The sequence below is a fragment of the Equus caballus genome, chromosome 16 (genome assembly GCF_041296265.1).
Source record: "Equus caballus isolate H_3958 breed thoroughbred chromosome 16, TB-T2T, whole genome shotgun sequence".
Lineage (NCBI taxonomy): Eukaryota > Metazoa > Chordata > Mammalia > Perissodactyla > Equidae > Equus > Equus caballus.
In genome coordinates, this window is record NC_091699.1 from 36,244,716 (window position 1) to 36,270,525 (window position 25,810).

At 42.3% G+C, this 25,810-nt stretch overlaps 1 protein-coding gene across 5 annotated transcripts in view; it reads left to right on the forward strand.

Annotated features, from left to right (window-relative positions):
* Nucleotides 1-25,810, forward strand: part of PRICKLE2 (prickle planar cell polarity protein 2) — a 314,495-nt gene that overhangs the window by 57,399 nt on the left and 231,286 nt on the right. For 2 of the 5 annotated variants that reach the window (XM_023620120.2, XM_023620121.2), the window contains exon 3: nt 21,785-21,947. The exons of the other annotated variants lie outside the window; for them this stretch is intronic. In XM_023620120.2, coding sequence (XP_023475888.1) covers nt 21,785-21,947 — 163 coding nt within the window. The remainder of the gene's footprint in view (nt 1-21,784; nt 21,948-25,810) is intronic. 5 annotated transcript variants of the gene reach the window in all.

The following is a 25,810-nucleotide window of genomic DNA, read 5'->3' on the forward strand; positions in this document are numbered from 1 at the left end:
GACCTTTATTGTATTTTTAAATAACAAATCACTTTTCCTTTACTTCCCCTTTATTTTAAAATGAGGGCATTATGTAGTCTTGTAAAAAACAGCTTTATTGAGATATAATTTACATCTGACACAATTCACCCATTTAAAGTATGTAATTCAGTGACTTTTTAGTATATTCACAGAGTTGTGCATCCATCACCACAATCAATTTTCAGATATTTTTATTACCTCAAAAGGAAACCCCACACCCCTTAGCCATCATCCCTCAAGACCTCCTTACCTCTAGCCCTTGGCAACCACTAATCTACTTTCTATCTGTGTTGGTTTGCCTATTCTGCACATTTTATGTATTTTTAAAAAAATGGTTAACTTCCATTTATAGCAAAGTATATTGGTTTTCCTATGGAAATATAAAGTTTCCCTTTAAAATAAATGTATTAAAATAAAAAATTTATAAGTTTAGACAATATAAAATATTGTGAGTGGCATGTACAGAAGAGGTAAAAATTGCTACGATGGTCAGCAGTGCCCAGAGATTGGGCACATGTCCTCCCGGTAGAATGAACATGGCCAGTGTTTGGGAGATGGCTGATAGATGTCCTGGGACTAGACTGGTCCAGAGAAACTTCATCTTTGGACTAGAACAGAGGGAGCCTGAGCGCCTACTAGGCCCACACATCCACATCATCAAAGAGCACCCCCCACCAGGGAGCTATGTGACTTGTATATCAGTGCCTCAGTTTGCTAAATTAACAGTTAAAAAAAAAATCATCTCGGACCAGCCCAGTGGCATAGAGGTTAAGTTAGTGCATTCTGCTTCAGTGGCCCAGGTTTGGGGGTTTAGATCCCTGGTACGGACCTACACCACTCATCAAGCCATGCTGTGGTGGCGTCCCACATAGAAAATAGAGGAAGATGGGCAAGATGTTTGCTCAGGGCCACTCTTCCTTACCAAAAAAAAAAAAAAAAAAAATCACCTCAAACAGCCCACTAAGGAGACCACAAGGTGTCCCTTTCATGCACCCTCTACTGTACTTGTCCGACCAAGAGCTACCTTGAGTTGGTGTTGCTCAGTTCAGGGTTAATCTTTGGCTCATCAATAAATATAACTTTAACCTCTGTTGATCTTACTTGCTTTAAGAAAAGAAGTGCTTGTGTGTTTGTACCTTTATTTATTCCTGTGATTTCAAAATTATATGAATAAAGGAAACAGGGATTATTTTAATGTTACTGCCCTGAAAATTTATTTATGTATAGTGTGTCATTTGGCAGAATATTTACAAGTTTCTGTTGACCTTGCTGATTGAGTACAGCTACTAAATATTATGTAATAAAAAGGATTTTGTCATAACGGTAAAAAAAAGAGAAAGACCTAATAAGCCCTACTTCAGAGGGTCGTGATGAGGACTAAATGATGGGTATGTGAAAAGGATTTAGAGCACTCCTTAACACAAAGCAAGTGCTCATGAAGTGCTCGCTGCTAGCTGATCATAGTCACATCCACGAGAAAGCTCTGAGTCTACCCGTCCCTCTCCCCACCCAATTCTGTCGCCTCCTTGTTGCCTCCTCTCTGCCGCTGCTGCTTTGCCTTCGCAAGCAGAGACTTTGCTGGGAGAGCAGCCCCCTCTGAGAGCAAGGAAAAAAGCCTTCTGCACTTGAGGATATTTGAGTAGCTGCGTTCTCCTGCTGAAATAGCCCAGCTAGCTTTCAAGTTAGAAACACATTGCCCTTAACCGAGTTTACAAAACCACAGGTTACCCCTTTCTGTTTTTGTAAATTGCATCAAATCAAACCCTGAAAGCCAAATTCCATGGGGGCTGAGTGCCTTTGTTATCAGTTCAGCAAGTATCCTTGGACGTGGACATGATTCCATACCCCAGTGCTTGGCATGCATCAGCAGACCAGAAACACGAGGAATGTTTTTTTTAAAAACCATTATACAAGTAAATTGGGATTTTAAAAATGCATTTTTACATGTTTTTCTTTGCTTGGATCAACCATATGTTAAAGTAAGCTTCACCTATGGCAACAGTTCTCATCTGAGGCTTATTATAGCTTAATAAAAGAGTATGTGGGTGGTGAACAGAACTTCGCGCAGAGCTGCTCGAAAATCGGAACTAATGGCTTTTGTCTTTTTACTTGTTGATCTAACATGGTTTGATTTTTGCCTGGATTATGGATGAGTGAAGCCAAGTCACCACTGGTGCAGGACCTAAGCTAGGCTCTGTCAGTGTCCAAGGAGAAGACATCATTTAGGGTGGGGCCCAGGAGGGGACAAAAGGACCCAGGACTCAGACTCCCTGGGTTCTGATCCCAGCTCTACCACCACTTAATAACTATATGAAAATTATGAGTTATTAGGCCCTCCAGACTTTAGGTTGCTTCATCTGAAAAATGGGGATGATAACAACTAGCTCACAAGATTGTTGTAGGTCAATGAACTATTGCGTGTGACATTCTTTGCGTGATGCTTGGCATAGAGCTAACCCACCTGCCATTATTGATATTACTGTTGTTTTCCCTAATTTCTGGAGACAGTGAAGAATTTGACTCTGTTAGATATATCTGAAATGCCCTCTGACGTCTAGCCGAATTGCAATTAATTGCCACACTGTCCTCCTCTCTGTTTCTTGAACATATCAACTTTTCCCACCTCAGAGCCTTTGCACTTGCTGCACTCCCTCCCCAGCCTGCCCTTTCCCCGGTCCTTCACCTGGCAGCTCCTTGTCAATATTCAGGTCTCTCCTTAATGTCTCTATTCCAACCTCAGATGCTCTGCCATCTCCCCGTGTTTCTTTCCTTCACTGCACTTGCTTCATTTATTATCTTGTTCATGTATTTGTTTCCTTGTCTATTTGTCTGTCTCCCCCACTAGAAGGTAAGCTCCATGAAGGCAGCATCCTTATCTGCCTTGTCTGAGGTCGGATGATCACCTCCTAGCTCATTGCCTGGCACATAATAAGCACTGCTGAAATATCTGTTGAATTTCAATGTACGACTTGGAGTTCAAATACGGAGTTTCCTAAGTGGTGGGACGTGAAGCTTTAGAATAAGTCTTACACTAGCAAGGCTGCCATAATGTTTTAAAAGGCTTATGTTCTGAATTTCAGTGTTGCCTCTCTCCGAACTTTCCCCTTGATCCACCTTGATGTCATCAGGAGGAAGGCAGACAGGGTGACAATGACTATTGATGCAGATGACTAGAACTGGTTTAAAGGCCATCAGAGGATTTAGTTTTCATGCCAGAATATAGGAAACCCTATTTCACCTTTAGCAAAATGCAGACAAATGGATGGATGGTGTTACCATTGTTTCAGCCAGTTAGTCGATGTGTCAAGGGAACAATTGCAAAGGTTATAATGAAAATTTTAGTGCCTTGGATGACATGGCCATTTAGGGAGGAAGAACATCCTTCTGGGGCATATGCGTCAGTAGGTCCATGTTGCTCTATTTCTAGTTTCCCTGGATCATTGGAGATAGGGATAAAGAAGGAAACTAATCATTATATATATTATTGCTTATAGTAATAAATACTATGGAGGAAAGATATGGTTTCCATAAGAGAGATCATCGTTGCAGGAAACCTGCTTTAGACTGGATGATCAAAATACATGAATGAATCCCTTAGAGAAGGTGAATATGGTTTCCTATATTTTGGCATGAAAAATAGGTACTCTGATGGCCCTTATACATGGTTCCTTGCCCTTCCATTTCTGGCAGAGGGCAGAGGGAGCAACATTGATTCTTTAAGAACCCAGGCGATCTCTCTCTTTCTCAGACTTGTGGTGGATGCTCAGTTCTCTTCTTGCTCCAGTTCCTTCCCCTCCTTGTCTCCTTCAGCTGATAGAAATGAGTGTCATGTCATGCAAGGCACAGAAGGGGCTTGGAACTGATGGATGGCCAGCTACAGGGGCACATTAATAAGAAATAAAATCCTTCTGGGAGGAAGCGAGGACAGTGATGGCTTCTGGGTCACGTGCTTGGCAGAGCACAGACTTGCTTGCAGTGTTCCAGAAGCCTCCAGAACAGATCCTTAGTGCTGTTTGGAATTGCACAGAAAGGCAGATGTTTTGGCAAGTGGCTACCCTTTCTCCCAGCCATTCACCCAGCCCAGCTGGGGCCCTTGCACTTCAGAGGTGGGAGAGCAATGACTTGAGCATACGTTCTGGCAGTATCTTCCGGACACAGTGTGCATATTTGTTCATTGATATTTGTTTATTTCTTTAAATCTACTTCTGTCTAAAATGTACAGATTTACTTGAGGGCTGACTATGTGCCAGCATCTGGATTAGGCACTTCACAGAAGCCTCACCACAGCGCTAGAGGGGTGCGAATTGGAGCATGGTTCCCTCTTTCAGATGGGGAAATTGATGCTGGAAGAGATTCTGTTTACCAGGGTCTTATAGTTAGGAAGCAGCTGAGCCTAGGGTTGCACACAGTCCTTTTTCTTAACCACTGTGCCGTCTCATTCTTCACAAGTGTCACATGTTCAGTGTAAATAGTTAGAAAATAGAGATGTGGGAAAAGAAATTTAAAGATATACCTGTAGATCACTCCTAATTCTCCTTCTGGTACCCACTCATAAGTCTACTAATCAGCGTTAAGTTTTTGCTCTCTACATTCTATCTGGGTGTATGTATTTGTGCATGTGTATAATGTATACTTTTATAAAATATCAAATGCATGTACCTATATATAAATATGTGATTATAACTTGCCACTTTTTTAATAAACAGCCAATAATTTCTTCCCATATCAATATATATCTACATGTCATTTTAATAACAGCATAATATTCTAAGCATCATGTCTACTGCAATTTCTTTCCCCAAATCCCTATTACTGGACACTCACTGTTCCCTCCCTCCTGGATGACAAGAAGAAGCATCCTGTGGTACAGTCTTTCACTATTTCAAACTACTACTGTGGATTTTTTTTTTTTTGAGGAAGATTCACCCTGAGCTAACATCTGTGCCAATCTTCCTCTATTTCTTGTACATGGGACACCACCACAGCATGGCCGCTGATGAGTGGTGTACGTCTACCCCCGGGAACCGAACCTGGGCTGCCAAAATGGAGCAGGGTGAAGTTAACCAGTAGATCATGGGGCTGGCCCCTGTAGACATTTTTGTACATATGTCTTTTTGAACTTATCATTCTATAGGATAATTTCTAGAGCGGTAGCTACTCCTACCACAAAGGACATGTCAGGATAATTACGTGATCACAGACAATCAGACCTTGAAAGAATATAGTTTTAAGCATTTAACCTGGCTCTCTGCTTCCTGGATTAGTAAATGCTGGTTGGCTGGCTGCCTGCAGCTTGCAAGGAGCAATGCAGTAGGGTAGACAGAGTTTGAAGCTTGGTGTTATAATGTGATATGATATGTGAAATAGAAGTATGCTCAATATATAGGACAGAGAAAGGTTGCACCTACCCAACTCCACCTGAGCATCAGGTGCTTCTCATATGAAGAGCAGGGAGGATGGGCAGTTTAGGCTTACAAAGTGAGGTGTATTAGGTAGAGTGGCCAATGATAGAGCCAGAAAAATAGCCAGGAGTCATATCAGAGAGGGGTTGGTGTGTATCATTGAGAAGGTTAGGGCCAACCTCTGGATTTCATACCAGATGTGATGAGGGAAACCTTGGAAAGGCTCTAGGGGGGCAATTTGCATTTTAGAAGATTCCTTCTGGCCAGCTTGTGGTGTGGGGCAGACAAGGTTGGAGACAGAGAGATGCGTTGGAAGGAGGTGCAGTTTTCTAGGTGAGAATGGTCTAATTTTCTAGGTTGTAGGGGTCTAGATGCACGCAGTGGTCAAAGAGTGAGAATGCAGAGGCTGGACATCAGGCTGTTTAGATTAAGGGCCTCATCCTGGATATGGAACTAAGCTTATGGGAGGATATGACCCTTGAAGTTCTATCCTAAAGTGTGCATGTATACAAGATGTTGTTAAAAATGTTTACATTGGGGGGGCTGCCCCATGGTGTAGTGGTTAAGTTTGGTGTGCTCCACTTTGGCAGCCTGGGTTTGTGGGTTGGGATCCTGGGTGTGGACCTATACACTCATCAGCCATGATGTGGTGGTGACCCACATATAAAATAGAGAAAGATTGGCACAGATGTTAGCTCAAGGCTAATCTTCCTTAAGTCACAAAAGAGGAGGATTGGCAACAGATGTTAGCTCAGGGTGAATTTTCCTCAGCAAAAAAAAAAAGTTTACATTGGTAAGACTTGGATGCTGGGTGTAGACAAGCTGTAGAGTTGTACCTGTTTATTCTGGCTAAAGTTATAAGATTTTCAAAAGGATCCCCACATATGAGCGATTTTATTGGGGTGATGAAAGTCTTCTAAAACTGGATTGTGGTTACACAACTTGACAAACTTACTAAAAATCAATTTGTACACTTAAAATGGGTGAATTTTATGATATATAAATTATACATCAATAAACGTTAAAAACAGGGAGAGGTCCCCATAGTCCAAAGCCACTAAACTCTGAGTGTTGAATTAAGATGTGATGGTTCATTTAATATGTCAACTTGACTAGGCTATGGTGCCCAGTTGTTTGGTTAAAGACTAGTCTAGATGTTGCTATGAGGTATTTTTTAGATGTGATTGATGCTTACAATCAGTTTACTTTAAAGTAGATTACCCTCTATAATGTGGGTGGGCCACGTTCAATCAGATGAACGCCTTAAGAGAAGAACTGAGGTCCCCTGAGAAAGAAGGAATTCTACCTCAGACTGCAACATAAAAACTCTGCCCGAGTGTCCAGTCTGCCCTACAGACCTCAGACTCCACACGGCGATATTGACTCTTATCTGAATTGCCAGCCTGCCAGCCTGCCCTATGAATTTCAGACTTGCTTGCCCCCAGAATCATGTCAGCCAGTTCCTTTGGAGAACCCTGACTGATATGTAAGGTAAATTGAAATATTTTAATTGCTTTAATTTTTTAAGTCCTTGTCACTGTAGAAAGCATATTCTGGCCTGCTATTCACAGGTGTGCCACGGCTAACCATTTGCATGCGTCCAGACCCTATCTGGACCTGGTCGCTATGGTTCATATTGGGAGGAGTTGGGCAGAAACCTGGAGGGTCCTGAACCTGCTCCATGCAGAGTTAGTGTCAGCTCCAGCGCACCTTCAGTGGGTGGGCAGGCCATATAGCCTGGCTCGTGATGGTGGTCTGAGAAAGGCGGGCAGGAGGCAGGACAGCCCGCTGGCTGCCTCTTGTGTGGTGAAGGACTCAAGTGAATCACGGGGCAAGGTGGTCCCATGTGACTGTGGCTCTCAGAAACCCAGCCACCTCCCTTGGCCTGCAGTCCGAGTATGTGTTTTGAAAGAAGGCACACTTGTGATCAGCTGCAGCTCTGAGTTTTATTAAGCATTGGCCAGAAACCATATGAAAATGACAGCTAGTCCTTGGATGCGTTCTGCTTCTCATCCTGCTAGGGTCCTGACTCACTTTGGGTTCACCTTGCAGCTTTGCGCTAAGGAAGCTTCTGTTTCAGTTTTTGCCGTGGCATGCAGGAACGGCAGGAGGAAAATCTAGGCAGACATTTCTAGGGAAAACTCCTGGAAGAGTGGAGCCTTCTTACACAGAACACACTGGAACTTAGGTCCACACTGGAATGATCCAGTCTTTATTGAATACCTACTATGTGCCAGGAATTATGTTGGGCTTTGGGCTACTGTTGGTCCATACTTTTAATATAACCAAGCTTGCCATCTTGCTGCCCAAAGAACAAAGGAAGAGAACATATCCTCAGTTTGAAAATTGGTACACGGTTCCATTCTGAGATGAAGAAAGGAAAAAAAAACCCCGTTAACCACCTACATGGTTAACCTATAAAAGATTGCCCAGCTCTGGCACCTGAGAGTCTTGGATAGGGACCCAGGCATGGTCCACATGTTGGTATTTAGTATTGTCTGGATGCTAAAATATTTGAGAAGGTCACGGAATGGTTTCCTGGAAAGTCGTCGTAGAATTGTATGTAGTTTCTGCTACTTACCAGCTCTTTGGCCTTTTCAAGTCTTTATTCTTGTTGGGGGAACGGTCCTTGTTCCTTCATCTGTAAAATCCTCCTTCTCACAGTATTGTGGCAAGGAGCAGAGGAAATAATGGCCATTCAAAGAATTTGGATGGGGATATTGTGGGCTGAGCACTAACAGCCAGGTTTTAATAGTCCAATAAATGCTCCCTGATCTTGGTGAAATTGCATACTAAGGAGGGAAATGGACCTTCAGCAGGGTGTGTACGACTGTGAGTGTGTGTGTATGAGTGAGCGTGTGTGTGTGTGTGTGTGAGCCTGTGTGTTAAAGAGAGGTGTTGTCATCAAAGAAACATGTTTTGACAACTGAAAGTAATTGAGAAAAAACATCCACCCTTTTCTTGCTTTTCTCAAACCTTGTGAAGGAACACAGTGCTTTAAAAAACCTATTTTCCCCACCATCTTGGATTTTGTCCTGGATCACACATCTACTTCCCTCACACAGTGTTGGTTGCCTTCCATCTCTCTCTTCCAGATTGTTCTAGAAATTCCTCAGAAAACCCTCTTCCCTTAGACCCCACACCTCTTCTGTTTCTCCTTCCCCACTTTCTCTCAATCCAGCTTCGCAAAGGCCTAAATAGTCCCCTAGAGAATGGAAACCCTCTTCAGCCCTCAGACCACGGACGTCAGATGGGGTACATTGAGGGTATAAGATGGAGATGAAGAAGTCGGTGTGACGAAGCCAGAACTTGTGTCTGTAGGAGGAGGAAGGCTAGAAACATTTGTACATCAATATTTGTCTTGTCACATGGTTACCTATACCTAATGCTGCATTCTGGCCTCACTATGGGAGCCCACAATAAGGGCCACCCACTCTGCCTGGAGAAGTCACGGGAAACCTCGCAGAGGAGGTCTCGGAGTTGGGTCTTAGAGGAGGTGTACAAGTGCATTAGTATGGCAGCATGAAGCCGGGTGCTGGGAATTAGGGAAGAGAAAGACCTGTGCACCTGGAATGTCAGGGACGCAGAAGGAAGAAGCTGGAAGATGAGTCTGGACAGGTTCTTTGAGGGCTGTGTGTGGCATGAGCTAGCTCTGCAGAGAAGAGCTCCATTCCCTGTCGCTGAAGCCTCCTTACACCTGCTAGTTGGTTTCCAGGTGGTCCCTCCCATGACCACAAAGGGGAGGTGGATGAGATTGTTGTGGCCAATTCTGGGCAACCATCTCCATCCTGTAAAAACTGCAGACCTACACTAGCAGCATCTTCTTTGTTCACAAAGGCGAGTGTTCAGTGTTTATTTCCTTGGTTTCTCAATCATATCACTTTGGGTTGCAAGTGGCAGAAACCTAACTTAAAGTAACTGATGCTGAAAAGAACATTGGCTCATGTAGCTGAGCAGTCGGTGGTGGGGAGAGGATGCATAGCACCAGGCCTGGACACTGGGGGTGTAATGATTTCAGCAGGAATCTGTCTGTCTTTCTCTCTTTGCTCTTCTTGTTCAGACAGACCCTCTTCTTGTGGTGGCAGGAAGCCCCCGGTTTACATCCTATTAACACAGTACCCCAGGGAAAGAGAGCTTTTCTTTCCCAGTCATTCCTGCAAGAGTCATGTGATTGGCTTTCCTTGTACTGAGGTGGGGCACACACCCATCCCTGAACTCTCTGGCCAGGAGGATGGACTGTGCTGATTGGCCAATCCTGGCTTATTTGTACTGAGATGGCAGCTGCCCAGCCTACTCAAACCTCGTGAACTGAGAGGGAGGGGAGGGCGGCTCCCCAGAGGCCAGCCTAGGTGCTGTTCCCAGATGTGGGAATGGATCTTGAGGAGACTAAAACAACAGATGCCCACAACATATAGCTTCCTTTTCATCTCATGTTATGGCACTGCAAGCAATGAGAAAAGTGACCTACACCAGAGATAATGAACATAGCAATTGTTAGGGCTTTTTATGGAGGGGAGGGGTAGAATGACTTCAGGGAGTATATGTGCAGCAGGAAAAATGATTTGAAACGAAGCCCAGCTTCTTATTGGTTTTTTAGTATCTTGTTTGCTGAGGCGAATTAAGCCAGAAGAGAACTTGATTGCGTCTGATTGCCTGTAAAAGTGTTCAAAAGACATTTTTATGACACAATTTAGATGAGTAAACAGCCAGGAGGTGAGTGCCACCCTCCAAGGTAATAAACAGAAAGAGAAAGTCTGCCTTCAGATTGCATTTCTTCGGCTCTTGCCAGGGCAGCCTGTGTTCATTGCTTAAACTATGGAGAAGTTGTGTTAACTCAGGACAGATGGTGCTTAATACTGACCACACATGAAGACCGGTGGCCCCAGGCTCCAAGTGCAGGCAGAAGGCAAGACAGATTTGCTTCCATATGGGATGAATACCATTCGATGCTTGGAAGCTGTGCTTTAGGAGTGAAACTGTGGAATTATCTTGGCTAGGTAGATATTATTGTTACTCTTGGTAATTTTAATAACCGTTTTAGAGCAGGGCTTTACCATTTACCTAATGCTTTCAGGCACATCTATTCACTTTATCATCACAATAATCATGCATGATAAAAATTGGTTCATCTCTATTTTTTATGGATAACAAATGACTGACTGAAGATCACAAAGCTGTATTATACTGTGGCCAACACCTGAGCATTTGTATCGATACCTTTGACTCAAAATCCAGGACTGTTTTGACCATTCCATAATTACTTGTCCAACAGTCCTCCTCAGTTATTAAAGTGTTGCATTTCCTTATATGTCCATCAGTGCAGGCATCAGAATTGAACTGCCCCATTTCAAGTCTCAGCTCACGTCCTCTACCCAGAGGGGTCCCAGTAATCTTCCTCAGCCATCCTTGACCCTGTTCTTTAATCTCCAAAGTGTATGCACATGGTGGTCCAAAAGGATAATCATGAAAATATTAACACTTCTATTAATATTTACTTATTTATTTATTCATTTATTTATTTATTTTGTGAGGAAGATTGGCCCTATGCTAACATCTATTGCCAATCTTCCTCTTTTTGCTTGAGGAAGATTGTTGCTGAGCTAACATCTGTGCCCATCTTCCTCTATTTTATGTGGGAAGCTGCCACAGCATGGCTTGATGAGCAGTGCTAGGTTCATGCCCTGGGATCCGAACCTGTGAACCCCGGGCTGCCAAAGTGGAGTGAGCCCACTTAACCACTATGCCACTGGGCCACCCTTAATATTTATTTTTAAATAACTAAACTTCACTAATCTTCAAGAACTTTTTATTTCAAAAGAAAGTTGCAAAACTAGTACAGAGAGTTCCTGTATACCCTTCTGCCAGCATCCTCTAAGGCTAATATCTTACAAAATGATTGTACAATCATCAAAATCAGGAAATTAACATTGACCCAATGTTATTAACTAAGCCACAGACCTCATTCAAAATTCACCAGCTTTCCCACTATTGTGTTTGTTTCCTATCCTGGATCCTCTCCAGGATCTCACATTGCATTTAGTTGTCATGTCTCCTTATAGTCTCCTACTCTAATCTGTGACAATTCCTCCGTCTTTGTCTTTCACAACTTGGACACATTTGAATAGAACCGGTCATTTGTTTTATAGAGTGTCCCTCAATTTGGGTTTGTCTGATGTTTCTGCATGATTGGATTGAGGTATGCCTTCTTGACAAGAAGACCGCAGAAGTGATGCTGTGTTCTTCTCAGTGCATTGTATCAGGAGGTAGATGATATTGATGTGTCTTCATATTGGTGATGCTAATTTTGATGACGTGTTTAAGGTACTGTCTGCTAGATTTCTCCACTATAAAGTTACCATTTCTCCCTTTACATTTTAATAAATACTTGTTGGGAGACACTTTTGAAGTTATGCAAATATCCTGTTTCTCATCATGCTTTTGCCCACCAATTTTAGCCTCTGTTGATGGTTTTTGCTTGCAACAATTATTACTGTGGTATTTGCCTAATGAGCTTGACTAAAATTTAACAAACAATCCTCCTTAGTGCTCTTACTCAGATATCGTGTTATATGGTCACGTGCTATGGTGGTATATATTTTTCTGTTTTCTTTTCCTGTTTCTCTTCACATGCGTGCATATTTTTACCCACTTAAAATAATAGTTCATGGACAATTTTATAAATACCTTTTAAAAAAAGAAACACAAAAAGAATTTTTTGGAAGCATATAGACTTTTGGACTTAGAGCATTGACAGGAGGCTGGAAAATCGAGCTTGGATCTCCAAGGTCATGCAGGAGGACCCAAGGAAAAGACAACGTTTTGCTTGTCATTGCCCACTGGAGTCACAGTCCAACCTTGCCTATTTCACTTAAGCTGTGTCATAAGTATTTCTGCATGTTTCCAGTATTACCAGTTACCATTTTTAACACCTGTATAATATCCCAAGTACTACAGTTGGATGTTTTCTTTGTTCCAAGTTTAATAGGTGATGCATTAATAAATATCTTCATGCCCAGTGTTTCTGAAACTTGGCTGCACACTGGAATAACCAAGAGAGTTTTCAGAAATACTGATGTCTGGGTCCCACCCCCAGAGATTCTGATTTGACAGGTGTGGCTGTGGCCTTGGCTTAGGGATTTTTTAAAAGGTCTCCAAAGATTCTAGTGTGTAGCAGAGTTTGAGAACCACTGGTCTAGAAGCTTCTTTGGCCTGTGCGACGTGTGTTTTTTTGTACATGAAGAATCTGTATTTATGACTTCCTGTTGACCACAGAATCTTCTGCTGTTTCCTCTCTGTTAGACCTAAACAACACAAACATTCACACTCAGAGGCATTCGCACGTGTAGGCAGGCTAAGATCACTTACAAGTTTTGTTTAATCCTTGCAATTTAATATTCAAGGGGTAGCTTGAGTTTGAAATAAGTGTTCCTCTTAAAGTTGAGGAAGTGCAATAATAATAATAATTTATTCAATTCTTACCATGTCCCAGGCACTGTTCAAATAGTCTTATTTGATCTCATTTACTAGTAACTTATTTGCTCAAAGAGATGATAATTAACTTGTCCATTGTCATACAACTGGTGAGCACAGAGCTGGGAATTCAATCCAGTTTTGTCTGCCTGATGCTGAAGCTAGCTGGCTTGATCATTGCATTTGGTGTTTGATCAGCTCTGTAAGTATTCATGTGCAGGAGATACAAAGGAGATTTTGTTTCATTTCAGTCCCAGCCAGGCACTGACCACACTGCCAGGTGAAGCAGCGTCTAGGTGCAGAGGGACCATAACAGCATTGGTGATTGGCAGCAGCCCCTCATCCAATACTTACCTGTCTCTTTATGATGCCGTGCCTGTGAGGTAGGGTAAGCTCCATCAATGTTTTGTGAAGTTAGGTTTATGAATGAAAAAGTCAAATAAAACAGCCTTTCGTTAACAACAGCGAGGTGAAGGAAAGTCGCTGTTGATTTTCACTCCAGCAAAGAATGAACCCTTCAAGGCAAATTAGCTTAGATTCAGTGTCCCAGAGCTTCTGCAGCTAATTCTGGGCATGCTATGAAAAACAATTCAGCTCCTTCTTGTTTGTCATTCCCAGTGAAGGTGTTTGTTTTGAGGGGCGCTGCTAGAGGGATCTTATCTACGCTATTCCAGGTCTCTAATTGAATCTTGTATGGTTAACATTGGATTCTTTGTTCTGTTGCCTCTGGAACACCCACATTTCTGTGACTTTGCAGAGCTCAACTACTCACTCTGTGCCTAGTGAATTTCCCCAAAACAGAAATGTTTCTAAAGAATTAATGCCCAGCTCTGTCACAAGGTGATCCTTTCCTCCTCAGGCCGCTGAGCTCCTGCATGCTGAGTTTCCGTCCCGTTCTATGAGAAGCTTGCTGAGGTGTCTTGCTCAGGGGGCATAGCAGCATGGTGTGGGCCAGCATCTTGCAGTACCAATTTCCATGCCTCTTGAGAAGCAGATTAGGGGAAGTGATGGATGCTGAAATCGGTTCTGACAGATCTCTAATCTTCTTTCTAATTGAAAGCTGTTGTTGGAGGTGGTTGTTAGTGGTGCCTCTTGTAGGAATTCAGTTTCCATCCGCCTCTGAGCCCTTGGAGCTTTCTTCTCCCACTGGCATCTGTGGGCTCTGGCTACTAAGCAATGAGAAGAAGGACAGCACATAGGACGAGCGGTTCAGCAATAATTGTGTTCTAATCTGGGGAAGAAGAGGCAGGTCCCTCTTCTATAGGTGGAAATAGATTCTCTGGCATTAACCTTCACTGTTTACTTTTGGATCAGCAGTAAGAAGATGAAGTTAAAGGGGAAAAACAAGATTAAAGGACGGGAGCAAAACCTATTCTCTTTTTCACAAACGATGACTATTTGCTTTCAAAGTGCCTTCCAGATGGGCAACGGATATGAACAAAAAGTGCAGAGAAGCTGAATCCACATGGCACATGGGGATTTTTAAAAGTTCAGCTCATCAGCAATGAAAGCAGTGCAAATTAAAACACGAAAGAGATAGCATTTTACCTATTAAATTCACAAAGTTGTTTTTTGTTGTTGTTGGGTTTTTGTTTTGTTTCGTTTTGTTTTGAGTTGCCAATGATGATACTGACTGCTGAAGGGTGCTGGGCAATAGGCACTTTCATACACTGCTATTGGGAATACACATTGGTGCAAAATTTCTGGCAAGATATTATGAAAAGCCTGAAAAATATTCATGCCCTTTGATTCAATAATGTCATTTCCAGAAATTCTTACTAAGGAAATAATAGCGAAGAAGAAGAACGAGGAGGAGGAGGGGGAGGGGGAGGAGAAGAAACTGTATCACTCAAGTACTAACAATGTTCTTTTTTTCCCATAATTGCAAACTGGAAGTAACATAGATATCTAGCAATAAGGTTATGAAACATTCTAGCAAGAGAGGACTGAAATATTAACGTATTGAAATAATGTAGCCATTAAGAGTGATATTTACTAAGATTTTTATGATGTGGGAAATGCTTGTGATATATTGTAAAGTTGTGTGTTTAGTTTGTTTCTCATTATTTTTACAAATAATGTGTATAAGTTAAAAAAAAAAAAAAAGGAACTATTCCAGAATGTTAACGATGGTGGTGTCTGGGTAGTGGAATTTTCTTTCCCTTTTTTTTCAAAAGAACTTTCTGTGTATACTTAGCTTGTTTAATTCTGCTCTGTTCTGCATTTATTTAGCCAATTAATATTTATTAATTGCCAGTTGTATATCAGCACTGATTTATTATAGCACTATTTATCTTAGAAGTGTTTTTACTTTTACATATACATAGATTGATTACAATATTGAGAGTTGCTTTCTCAGGGCTGTGGGTGGAGTGTCAGTTTCTGCTGATAAGGACTAATGAACCCTCCTGTACTTTGCACAATATGAACCTGCTTGTGAGAAGGAGGATGAGAGAGAAATCATCACTTTCCTTCTGTCATTGTTTCACGGTCTCATGAACACTAGGGACTCATGACACCTGGAAGAGGGCCTATATTAAATGGTGCTAGAGGTGCCATGAAAGTGCCAAACCTATAAACAATGGATATTAAACGTGCCAGAGCTACACAGAGTGACTTTTATATTCGGGGGAAGGATATTTATTTTTGAAATAAGGAAGGAAGGATGGGAATGAGAAAGGAGGAAAGGAAGGGAGGGAAGGAGTTTTCCCAGTGAACTCTTTATGTTACACATTGGTTTCAGGTGATTGTCTTGGACCTGCTGGACAAGTGTGGTTTTGAAACTGAGTCAGGTGGGTCCATGATTTTAGTTCTCATTGTAGATTGTAGATGTCACCTAGGTGATAGCTGGTAGGACAGAGGAAAAATCATTGTGTCATATCAAAAGAGCTTTCTCTTGTGAAAGTTCCTCTGGGCTATGGGCCTTGTCTAACCTTGAATGACCCTCAACTGCTTGTGGCTCAGTTTCCTCATCCGTAAGTTAAGGATTTGAAAAATAATCTTTGTGGTCCCTTAACTTACAGTGATTTTGTGGCCCCATATAAGTTGTCTGGAGATTTTCTGAACCTTCCAAGAGAAGGAACCAAGCCTTATTCTGCTAGTATCCCTTGACTGAGCATGCTTCTCTTGGCATACATAAGGCTTCCACGAACTGTGGTTGGGTGCGTGATCAAGCAGAGTCAATGCCTGAGGATGTTTCTTGAGATACAGGAAGAGGTTTTGATAACTCCACAAATAGTTAGAGGTGAAAATAAGTGTATTGATGAAATTGGCTCTCATGTATGAAGTGTTGTGCCTTGTCACATGTAATCCTCATAGCTTCCCTGAGAGGCAGGTATATCTATTATACCCATTTTACAGAGGTCTAGAGAGGCTAGGAGGGCATGGGAAGTCATGCAGCTGATAGGTGTCAGAGTCAAGAGTAGATTTTGGATCTGGCTAACTCAGAGATCTGTATACTTAATCTTCATCCGTGTTCTCTCTCTCTGTTCTTTTACTACCGGAATCAATGAAATTCACAGAACATCTTAAGCCTCAAGTAAGTCGAAACAAAATGGCAGCCATAGGCAGCAGTAGACCCACAATGTGTTTGTCCCATAAGGGTTTTCTTTTTTTTTTTTTTTAAAGATTTTATTTTTTTTTCCCTTTTTCTCCCCAAAGCCCCCTGGTACATAGTTGTATATTCTTTGTTGTGGGTCCTTTTAGTTGTGGCATGTGGGACGCTGCCTCAGCGTGGTCTGATGAGCAGTGCCATGTCCGCGCCCAGGATTCGAACCAACGAAACACTGGGCCGCCTGCAGCGGAGCGCGCGAACTTAACCACTCGGCCACGGGGCCAGCCCCTCCATAAGGGTTTTCTTGAAGAATGGGATCAGTTGCTAATGTTTACAAGTTGTCAGTTTTGCAGTGGGCTCACAGCATTGCAGCACTGGTTGAAACTCAGTAACTGGTGCCCTGTTCAGGTGGGGCATTTGCTGTGTGGTTTGCTGCCTAACCCGTCTGACCTGCATCCCTTATTTACATTAGTTCTTCAGTTGAAAGAAAAAATCAACCTTTTGGATAGTGCAGAAATGGGACAGCCAGTTCTTGAATGATTATAATCCAACCACAGCTGCAAGAGAATTGAAATCTCTGCAGATGTAAATACCTCCCCTTCCCCCTTTAAAAGTAACTGAATACCATGTCTGAAAATAAAAATGTGCGAAACAATGAATTATCAGGTACACACTGTGCAGAAGGAGTCTCTTATACTTAAAAGGCTTTATCAGAATATTCCCTAAAATGATGAGCTCATTTAAGTTATGATTCTTTTGTGTGTGTGTGTGTCAGGAAGAGGCCCTGAGCTAACATCTGTTGCCAATCTTCCTCTTTTTGCCCAAGGAAGATTGTCACTGAGTTAACATCTGTGCCAATCTTCTATTTTATGTGGGATGCCACCACAGCATGGCTTGATGAGCAGTGCTAGGTCTGTGCCCTGGATCCGAACCCACTAACCCTGGGCTGCCAAAGTGAAGCATGTGAACTTAACCACTATAGCACCGGGCCACTCCCTGAATTATGACTCTTTTATACAGGCTTTGAATTTAGTGCAATTTCCTAGAAATGCCTCTGATACACAGAGTGAAGTCCCCATGTATTTAAATAGCTTTTATCCACTCGAGGCGCCACAGCTGCTATGGCAATGTCTGGGGGTGGAGTGGTTGCAGTGTATATAGGTGCTAGCATTGCTTAATGTTTTTAGAGTCTAAGAAGTTTGGGTTCAAGCCCTGGCTCTTGCATGTACTAGCTGTGCATGTTTGGGACACCTGATCAACCTCGCTGAGCCTCAGTTTCTTTTTTTGTAAAATGGAGTTTGAAGATGAAAGTATATGTGTGTGTAAAAATATACACACATACATGTATATGTTATTAATTTATATGTTTGCATATTATTATCTATATCACTTAAACATGGTGCCTGGCACATTGAAATAATGTGTCTTATTATAGCTTTTATTGTTTTTCTCTTTATGGTAATCTTTGAGAAAGTCTTTTTTTAATTCCTCTTGATCCTGACCTGACCACTTCCTAATATTTCTTGAAAAATAATATCCAAGAGACCAGTGCCCTAGGGTAGGTGACTTTCCTTCTAGTGAAAGCAAGAGCAGGAGTAATTACCTGGGTTTAGAAAGAAGGAATCATTTGTGAGCAATTTCCCAGTGGTGGTGTTTGGAAATACCGTCAATCACTCGGTGAGGTTGCCTGCGGGTGAACTCCTGCGCAGAGGCAGGAGAGCGCTGGGCTGCTCAGGGCAATGCCTCCTGCGACGGACTCTCTTCCTCCCAAGTCGTTATCCTCTTAAGTCTCCGCACACCACTTCTGTGCAGGAGGGAGGTGCCAAATGTTATTACTTGGAGGTGGGAGGATAAATAGAGGAACCTCATTCTGTCTCTTCTCCTCTCTCTATCACACCTTCCACTTTGTAGTTCTGATAATTCTTGTCATTTCTCTCCTCCTTCTTACTATTTTGTGCTGCTGGAAGGAAAGCACTCAGCTGGATAAAGCAGCAGAACTAATTCTCTTCTTGTCTCTCATGATAAGGCCTTGAGTGCCCCATTCCTTACAGCACTGCTTCTCTTCTCTCAATATCCATTCTCCTGTCTTTATGCGGAAATTTAGGAGGACACATGATAAAGACTACATTTCCTAGCCTCCCTTGCAGCTTGGCAAAGCCATGGCCCTCAGCTCTGACCAATGGATGAGTTAAACTACTGGGTCATGTTCTTAGAAGGAGAAGGCAAGCCCTCCCCACCTCTATTTTCTCCTCCCCAGCTTCAGGAATGTGGCCATAGTGGCAATAAACCATCGTTGACTTGTGATGATGGCTACACTGTAAAGATGAGGGCACAACAGAGAAGGAGACTGGGTCCCTGAAACCGTGGAATCTCCACATCAGCCCTGTCTGCATTTCCTCCGACTGTCAGGCAAGAGAAAAATAAACTTTCTCTTGTTTAAGCCACTGTTGTCTTGGTGTATGTGATGATTGACAGTCTAGGATCCCAACACATGTACCATTCCTTTCCAAGTGAAGATTTTGTCTAGATTCATAACTTATGAGCCAAAAGCATCCTGGGAGCATATGGCAGTTTGTGGCTGGATCCCTAGGGCACTGTCGAAGACTGGGTAGAAGAGTTGGGGGTTAGAGAAATCTGGGACTGAATCCTAACTCTGCAACTTATTAGCTTTGTGATTTTGAGTAAGTTAATGAACCTCTCCAAGCCTCAGTTTCCTGATCTGTAAAATGGCATAATAATGCCTACCTCACGGAGCTGTGAGATTTGTATAAAGCACTTGGCCAGTTGCCAGCACATGTAAATACTCAATAAACAGGTAGATACATGTATCTGATGGAAATTTCCTTCGCGAAGAATACAGAGATGGTTTCTGTATGACCAAGTGAAATCATTAGGTGTCTATAGGGTTTTGGGTGTTGGTCCTAGTAATGAGTTATGAGGCATCCTTTGATTGTCGTTGGTAGACGGAAACATGAGCTCCCCAGGTACAGTCTGTGGGAACTCCACAATTGGGTCTCTTTCTGCTCTTCCTCTTTTTTTGGTCCAATATTTGCTTCATGCAGAGCTTCCAAAAATGCCATTATATTCCATTGTCAAGTCATTATATATTTCTTTGGTCATGCCAAAGCTCTTTCATTGTATGAGAAGTTAGGGCATTCTTGTTTTAAAACACAATAACTCCAAACACATTTGAGTTCTATCTCATTATTTTGTTTCGTGAAATGATGATGTTTCAAGTCTTACCTGTTTGGCTCGGTTAAATATTTTTACCTCTAGGAAGGAGCCTTTCTCTCCAGCACATTCCTCAATGTCTTGTAGGCACAGCTTAGAGACCCTCCGTCATGCTGTCTGACATATTGGGATCACAGGCTTAGTATTTTGGTCAAAGGGACAGTTATAAATACCTACTGGTAGATGACTTTCATGTTAGTACATCTGTCCAGTGTTTGCAGAAAGCAGGAGAGTCCAGGGAATTGAGTATAAATTCTGAGGTTAGACCATCTGGGGTGACATGCTAGCTCTAAACTTATTAGCTATGTGACCTTAACAAGCTTAACTTTCTGGGCCTCAGTTTCTATGTGTGTAAAATGGAGAAAATAATTTATGTGTTAAGGGATTGTTATGAGAATAAAATAAGTTATTGTTGTAGACTCTGTTATTTTCACAAATATTTGCCCCTCCACATACCCCCTGAGGATTTTATATATCAGTCCTATTGATCTCAGCATGGTTATTTAATGTACTCCTGAAGTGTGAACAAAGGGACGTGTGTCACTTCTTGGCATGGTTTGCCATGTTTTCCTTTCTCCCTGCCATAAGACTGGCAATGTTGCTGAGTCAAGGCTGTTCCATCAGCCCGGATTCAGGAGCAAAGACCATGGGGTTGAGCCAAGGCCAGTGGACATGCAGCATGAGAGGGAACCAAACCTGAGTGGTTGTAAGCTGTGAGCTACTGGGTTCGTTTCTTATCGTGGCATGAGCCCTCCTATCCTTACTGATCTGTAAAGCCCTTAGCTTGATGGCTGGCATGTAGTGAGTGTTCAGTCAACATTAGCTTGTATAATTATCTGTCTCCTCACCTTGTATTTTTCAACTGCTGGCCCCAAGATTTGGCAAATTTTTTTTTTAAATCTCTTTAGTCTTTTACCATCATTACATTAAGACACGGAAATGTCACTGGCATTGGCCAGTTTGTTCCTGAAGTTCAAGAATAGAACACCAAAAGGTTATAAGGAAAGATGCATTTAGAAAACACATATCCCAGTATTCTTTTTATTTTTTTGGTGAGGAAGATTTGCTCTGAGCTAACATCCATTGCCAATCCTCCTCCCTTTTTTTTTTGACTTGAGGAAGATTAGCCCTGAGCTAACATCTGTGCCATTCCTCCTCTATTTTTTGTATGTGAGTTGCCTCCACAGCATGGCTGATGAGTGGAGTAGGTCCATGCCTGGGATCCAAACCTGCGAACCTGGGTGGCTGAAGCGGAGTGCATGGAACTTTAACCACTCCCCCATGGGGCCAGCCACCATATACCAGTATTCTTGATCAGGGGTCAGTAACCACTGATCTGAGGGCCTTTTCTGGCCCACTGCCTGTTTTTGCAGGATCTGTAAGCTAAGATCATTTTTTACATTTGTAAATGGTTAGAAAAAATAAAAACAAGGATAATATTTTGTGACATAGGAAAGTTATTTGAAATTCAAATTTCAGTACCCATAAAGTTTTGTTCAAACACAGCTGTCTCCTTTTGTTTGTGTATTATCTCTGGCTGCTTAGCCAGGTTACTTTACCACTTGGTCTCATTGTTCTAATCTGTCCATATCATAGGATTATTTTAAAGACCTAAAGAAACTATATATGTAACAAAGTATTGAAAAGAATAAGAAGCTATCATATGCTCATAAATGGGGAAAACCTTTATAATAGAAGGTGTCATTTGAGACCCTTTTTTTTTGTTTTAACATGTTCCTGGAGAAATCACTAGAACTATGTATAAACTAAAATCTTAAGAGAGATGATCCTGGGTAGTGGGATTACGGATGATTTTTACATTTCATATATCCGTGCCTGTGGGTGTTTTCTTTTTGAGTTTTATGCGTTGAGCGTATAATTAGAGAAGTTATTTTAAAATAATAAAATAATAAGAACATAATATAAGATAGAAGGAGCAGAAATAACCCTATTTAGCAATGTCTTGGGCCTCTTGAGTCCTGGTCTGATGATGTGTTGAAAAGAAAGAGAAGGTTCTACGCCAGAGAATGTCTCCTTCAAACCCCATTCCATTGTTTTATGTGCCACTCAGAAACTGAACCATCCTGTTCTCTCCATACTTTTTCAGTCTTGGCTCCCAAGCCTGGCATCGTCTATGTGCTTTGGAGATTGTGCTTCGATTTTGTGACTTTCCTAGAACCCGCCAGAACTCCCAGATGCTGCATGACCTGTGTGCTCAGCAGTGGCCGGAAGACTCACCAGTTCCAACTTGTGAAACTGCTCCAGGCCAGGTCTGCTTTTTAAGAGCTTCCTTCTAGAATTCGTGTTCAGGACTGCCAAGTCCCTCCAGCCTTTGGCTTTGAATATCAGATGTTCATCCACAGAGGTGTCACATGGAGAACTGAAAAGGGTGGTGGTGTGGGCTTTTCTGAGGAAGCAGACTTTCCTGCTGGACACGCCTGGACCTGGGAAGAAGGGGTGCCAATTACTGGGGCCATCTTGCTGGACTTATCACTCCCATGCTGGCAGCCTCCTTAGTCTCCAGGAGCCACCCTTTGTATAGGTGGTGTTGTTCCACAGCCTCCAAGATGAATGTGGCTTATACAATTCCTCCTTTGTTCTCCAGGGCCTGGGCAGACCAAATGCTCTCCAGAAGGTATCTCAGCAGGTGTCCTTTGATGTGAGTGCTTTATTTAGGCTTCCTCAAGCTATAGCACTTAGTGGAAGCCTAGATAGAAAATGCAGCAGCCAAAAAATAATAACAATAATAATAATAATTCGACAACACTGTATGTTGCTCAAGTCCATTAAAAGGAAACTGACTTATCTTTGTGCATCCTCAGATCACACTGGGCTTTTGTTCCCAGGATAAAGGACAGGCAGAGGCCACATAACTCAGTGGTTAAACATTCAGATGGGCGTCAAGTGTACCTGCATTCTGGTCCTGGTGCTGCATAAACTGGCTGAGTGCCCTTGAGCGTGATCCTTAACCTTGGTAAATTTTGCTTTCTTCCTTGGTAAGAGGAAGATATAAAAGAGCGCCTGCTTCACGGCTCCGGCAGTAATGGAGGCATTGTGAAGCGGTGCATAGCATAGTGCGGGGCGCATGGTAAGTGCTCAGGCAGTGCAATTGTTTATTTATTTAGACATCTATTGACACATTTAGCCCTTGGAACAGTTGCAAAGGGCCTATTTGTATCTATCATCCATCTGAGCATTGTTTGCTTCCGAAGTTTAAGAAATTGTAACGCCCAAAGTTGAATTTGGGGACAATTTACATTTTTTAAAAATTCTATTTATTCATAAAGTCTTTCTCATATCCAAAACTTTCTGCCATTCTCCTATCGCACCAAGGGAATAATAATAATATTAATCATCATCATAAAGATAACAAACACTCAAAACCAGCTATGTGCTAAGCATTTTACTCCTTTAGTTCTCACAGTAGCCCTGTGAAGTTTGAATTGTATTATCCCCATTTTGCAGGTTCAGAAAATGAGTCACAAAGAGTTTTAAGTGACTTGCCCAAGGTTATGCAATTAATAAATGGTGGAGCTGGGATTCAGTCTCAGACCATCTGGTTCTGGATCACTGGCTCTTAATCACTATGTGAAAAATCTGCCAGGTAGCAACTGCTTGACATTTTCACAACTGAATCTAGCCTGCTCCTTTAAGGAGAACTAGACAGTAATAACCGAGCGCATTCAAAGCAAGCTTTCACTCTGCCCTTGGAAGGAAAGGAATCATGCTTATTCCTTGAACGCTTTCTAAAAAAACTTTCACTAGACCTATGAAATGCCAAATAAAATCCATCAGATTTTTTCTCGTGGAGGAAGGTAAACTCTCTCTAGATAGCTCAAGATAATAATTAAACGAGTTATTAAGTTGAGAAGTATAAACATCTTTCTGCAGCTAAATCTTTGTGCTTCCATTTCTCAACCTGTCAGATGCGAAGAATTCCACTGGAGAATTCTCTAAGGCCAAATTCTCAACCTCAGCACTATTGATATTTGGGGTCAGATCATTCTTTGTTGTGGGGCCTGTTCTGTGCATTGTGGGATGGTTAGCAGCCTCCTTGACTGCTGGATGACCCCCTAGATGCCAGGAGCACTCCCGCCTTTCCAGTGGGACAACCACAGATGTCTCCAGACATTCCCAAATGTCACCTGGGGGGCAAAATTGTCCTTGGTTGAGACTGTGGCTCTAAGTTCCCACTAGAGCTGTCTCAGAATTTGAGTTCCGTGACTTGCACAGTAGGGCAATGTGACCTGATTGTGGACGTGTCTTATAACCTCTCTCAGCTTTGGTTTCCTCATCTCTAGTCAGAAGGGCATGCTAATCCCTTCCTGTGGGATGACTGGGAGGCTGAAATGAGAAAATCTAATTAAAACTATAGTGGATGGTTAATATATATGCTTCTGTTTTTTTAATGTTCTTTTCCTTCCAGCTCCGAAATTCAACAATTCTCATCATAACTATAGTTGTAGTTTCACTCCAGATGCTAACATGTGTATGTGATAAATCAATTTATATTTCTCTGGAAGACAACCTTGGGAATGAAAGTTGAGAGCAATTTTTCTCCTTTTTCTCTTTTTGTTGAGTTTATGTATTCCTTTCTTTTTCTTCTAACTAATACAGAAAAGTCTTTTATTTTATCCCACGTGAAGGATTGCTTCAAAGAAGATCCAGTCCAACTCTTTTGAATATTCGCTAGCAGTTGAAAGGAAATGAGTTTAAATAACAGCTCCTGGCATTTTAGTTAGATATAAGAAGGAGCTTTCAGACAACCGTATCCAACAGTGGGAGTTTCTTGCCAGAGCAGGTGATAGAATCGCCTGGAAAGCCATTGATCTGGAACTATCTGGAGTAAGACTTTTAAATTTGGGAGACAATCAAAACCTTGAACGTTTACCCTCGAAAAATCTGTTAGCTCCACTCCTGGTCTGAGCTTCTAAGAAAGATTCTGGAACAATTCAGTGAGTGTATTTCATCCTCCTTCCCCAGTGGTTCTGCCCCTCCCCCCACCCCCCCACGATGCTAAAAGAAAAACCCAGAGAAACAGTTGGCTGATTTTTAGCACTTAAGAACTTGATGAAGGCAAAAACAAAAAGAAAGAAATAATTATTCCCACTTTGTCAGCAATTAATTGTACTTTGAACGTAACTTTTTATTGTTGGAGACATGGCCAAATAGAGTACCATTCTTCTATGGGTCTTCAATAGTCAGTGCACACCTGCATTAACACTGCTCTTGGTCACCCCTGCAACTTCTTAAGGAGAAGGATGCTTGGGCCCCACCCCTAGTGTTCTAATTCAGAAAGTTTGGGAGGTGCCAGACGACTGTGTTACACACACACACACACATACACACACACACACACAGGATTCTCATCATGACCTTTATTCTTGGAAGTACAGTCTTTGGATCTTGGACGTTTCATATCTGTGTGTCTCCTCATCTGTAAAGTGACAGTAATAATGGTACCGACCACACAGAGTTATTGGGATGATGACATACATCATTCAAACCGGGTGCTTAGCACAGAGCCCAGCAGAGAGGAGGCCTCAGTTTCTGTTAACTGATATTGTTGCCGCTCTGGTCATTGTCATCATCACCACTTCTGCCCTAGAAACCTTGGGCTGTTCTTGACTCCTCCCTTTGTTGATTTCCTTCCTAATTATCCCAACTACTTGCCAAATCCGGATGAGTCCAAATCCTTTCCAGTTTATCTGTAACCTACCCTCCTCCTTTTCTTCTGTTTTTTCCCCTCTAGTTCATTGCCTGGACAGCAAACAGCCTCTTCCTTGATCTTCCTTCTTCCTGCCTTCCTGTCTGTTCTGCAGTGTGCAGCCAGAGTGGTCTTTCAAATGCACAGTGGGTGTTGGGTATCACTCTCTGGCTTAAAACTCTTCATTGCATTTAGGATAAAACCAACTTCTTCCTGAGGTTTATACGGCCTGCCTGATCTGATTGGCCATGCATCGCTTCATGCCACTTTCTGCCCTGTCTGCTGTGTTTGAGCCACAGTGATCTCTGGCCACATGTGGCTCTACTTCAGTTGTGCTGAGTTCTTTTCTGCCTCAGGACCTTTGCACAGGGCTCCTTCTGAAGCTCCCTGACTCTTCACATAGCCTCCGCCTTCTTCCTTCAAGTC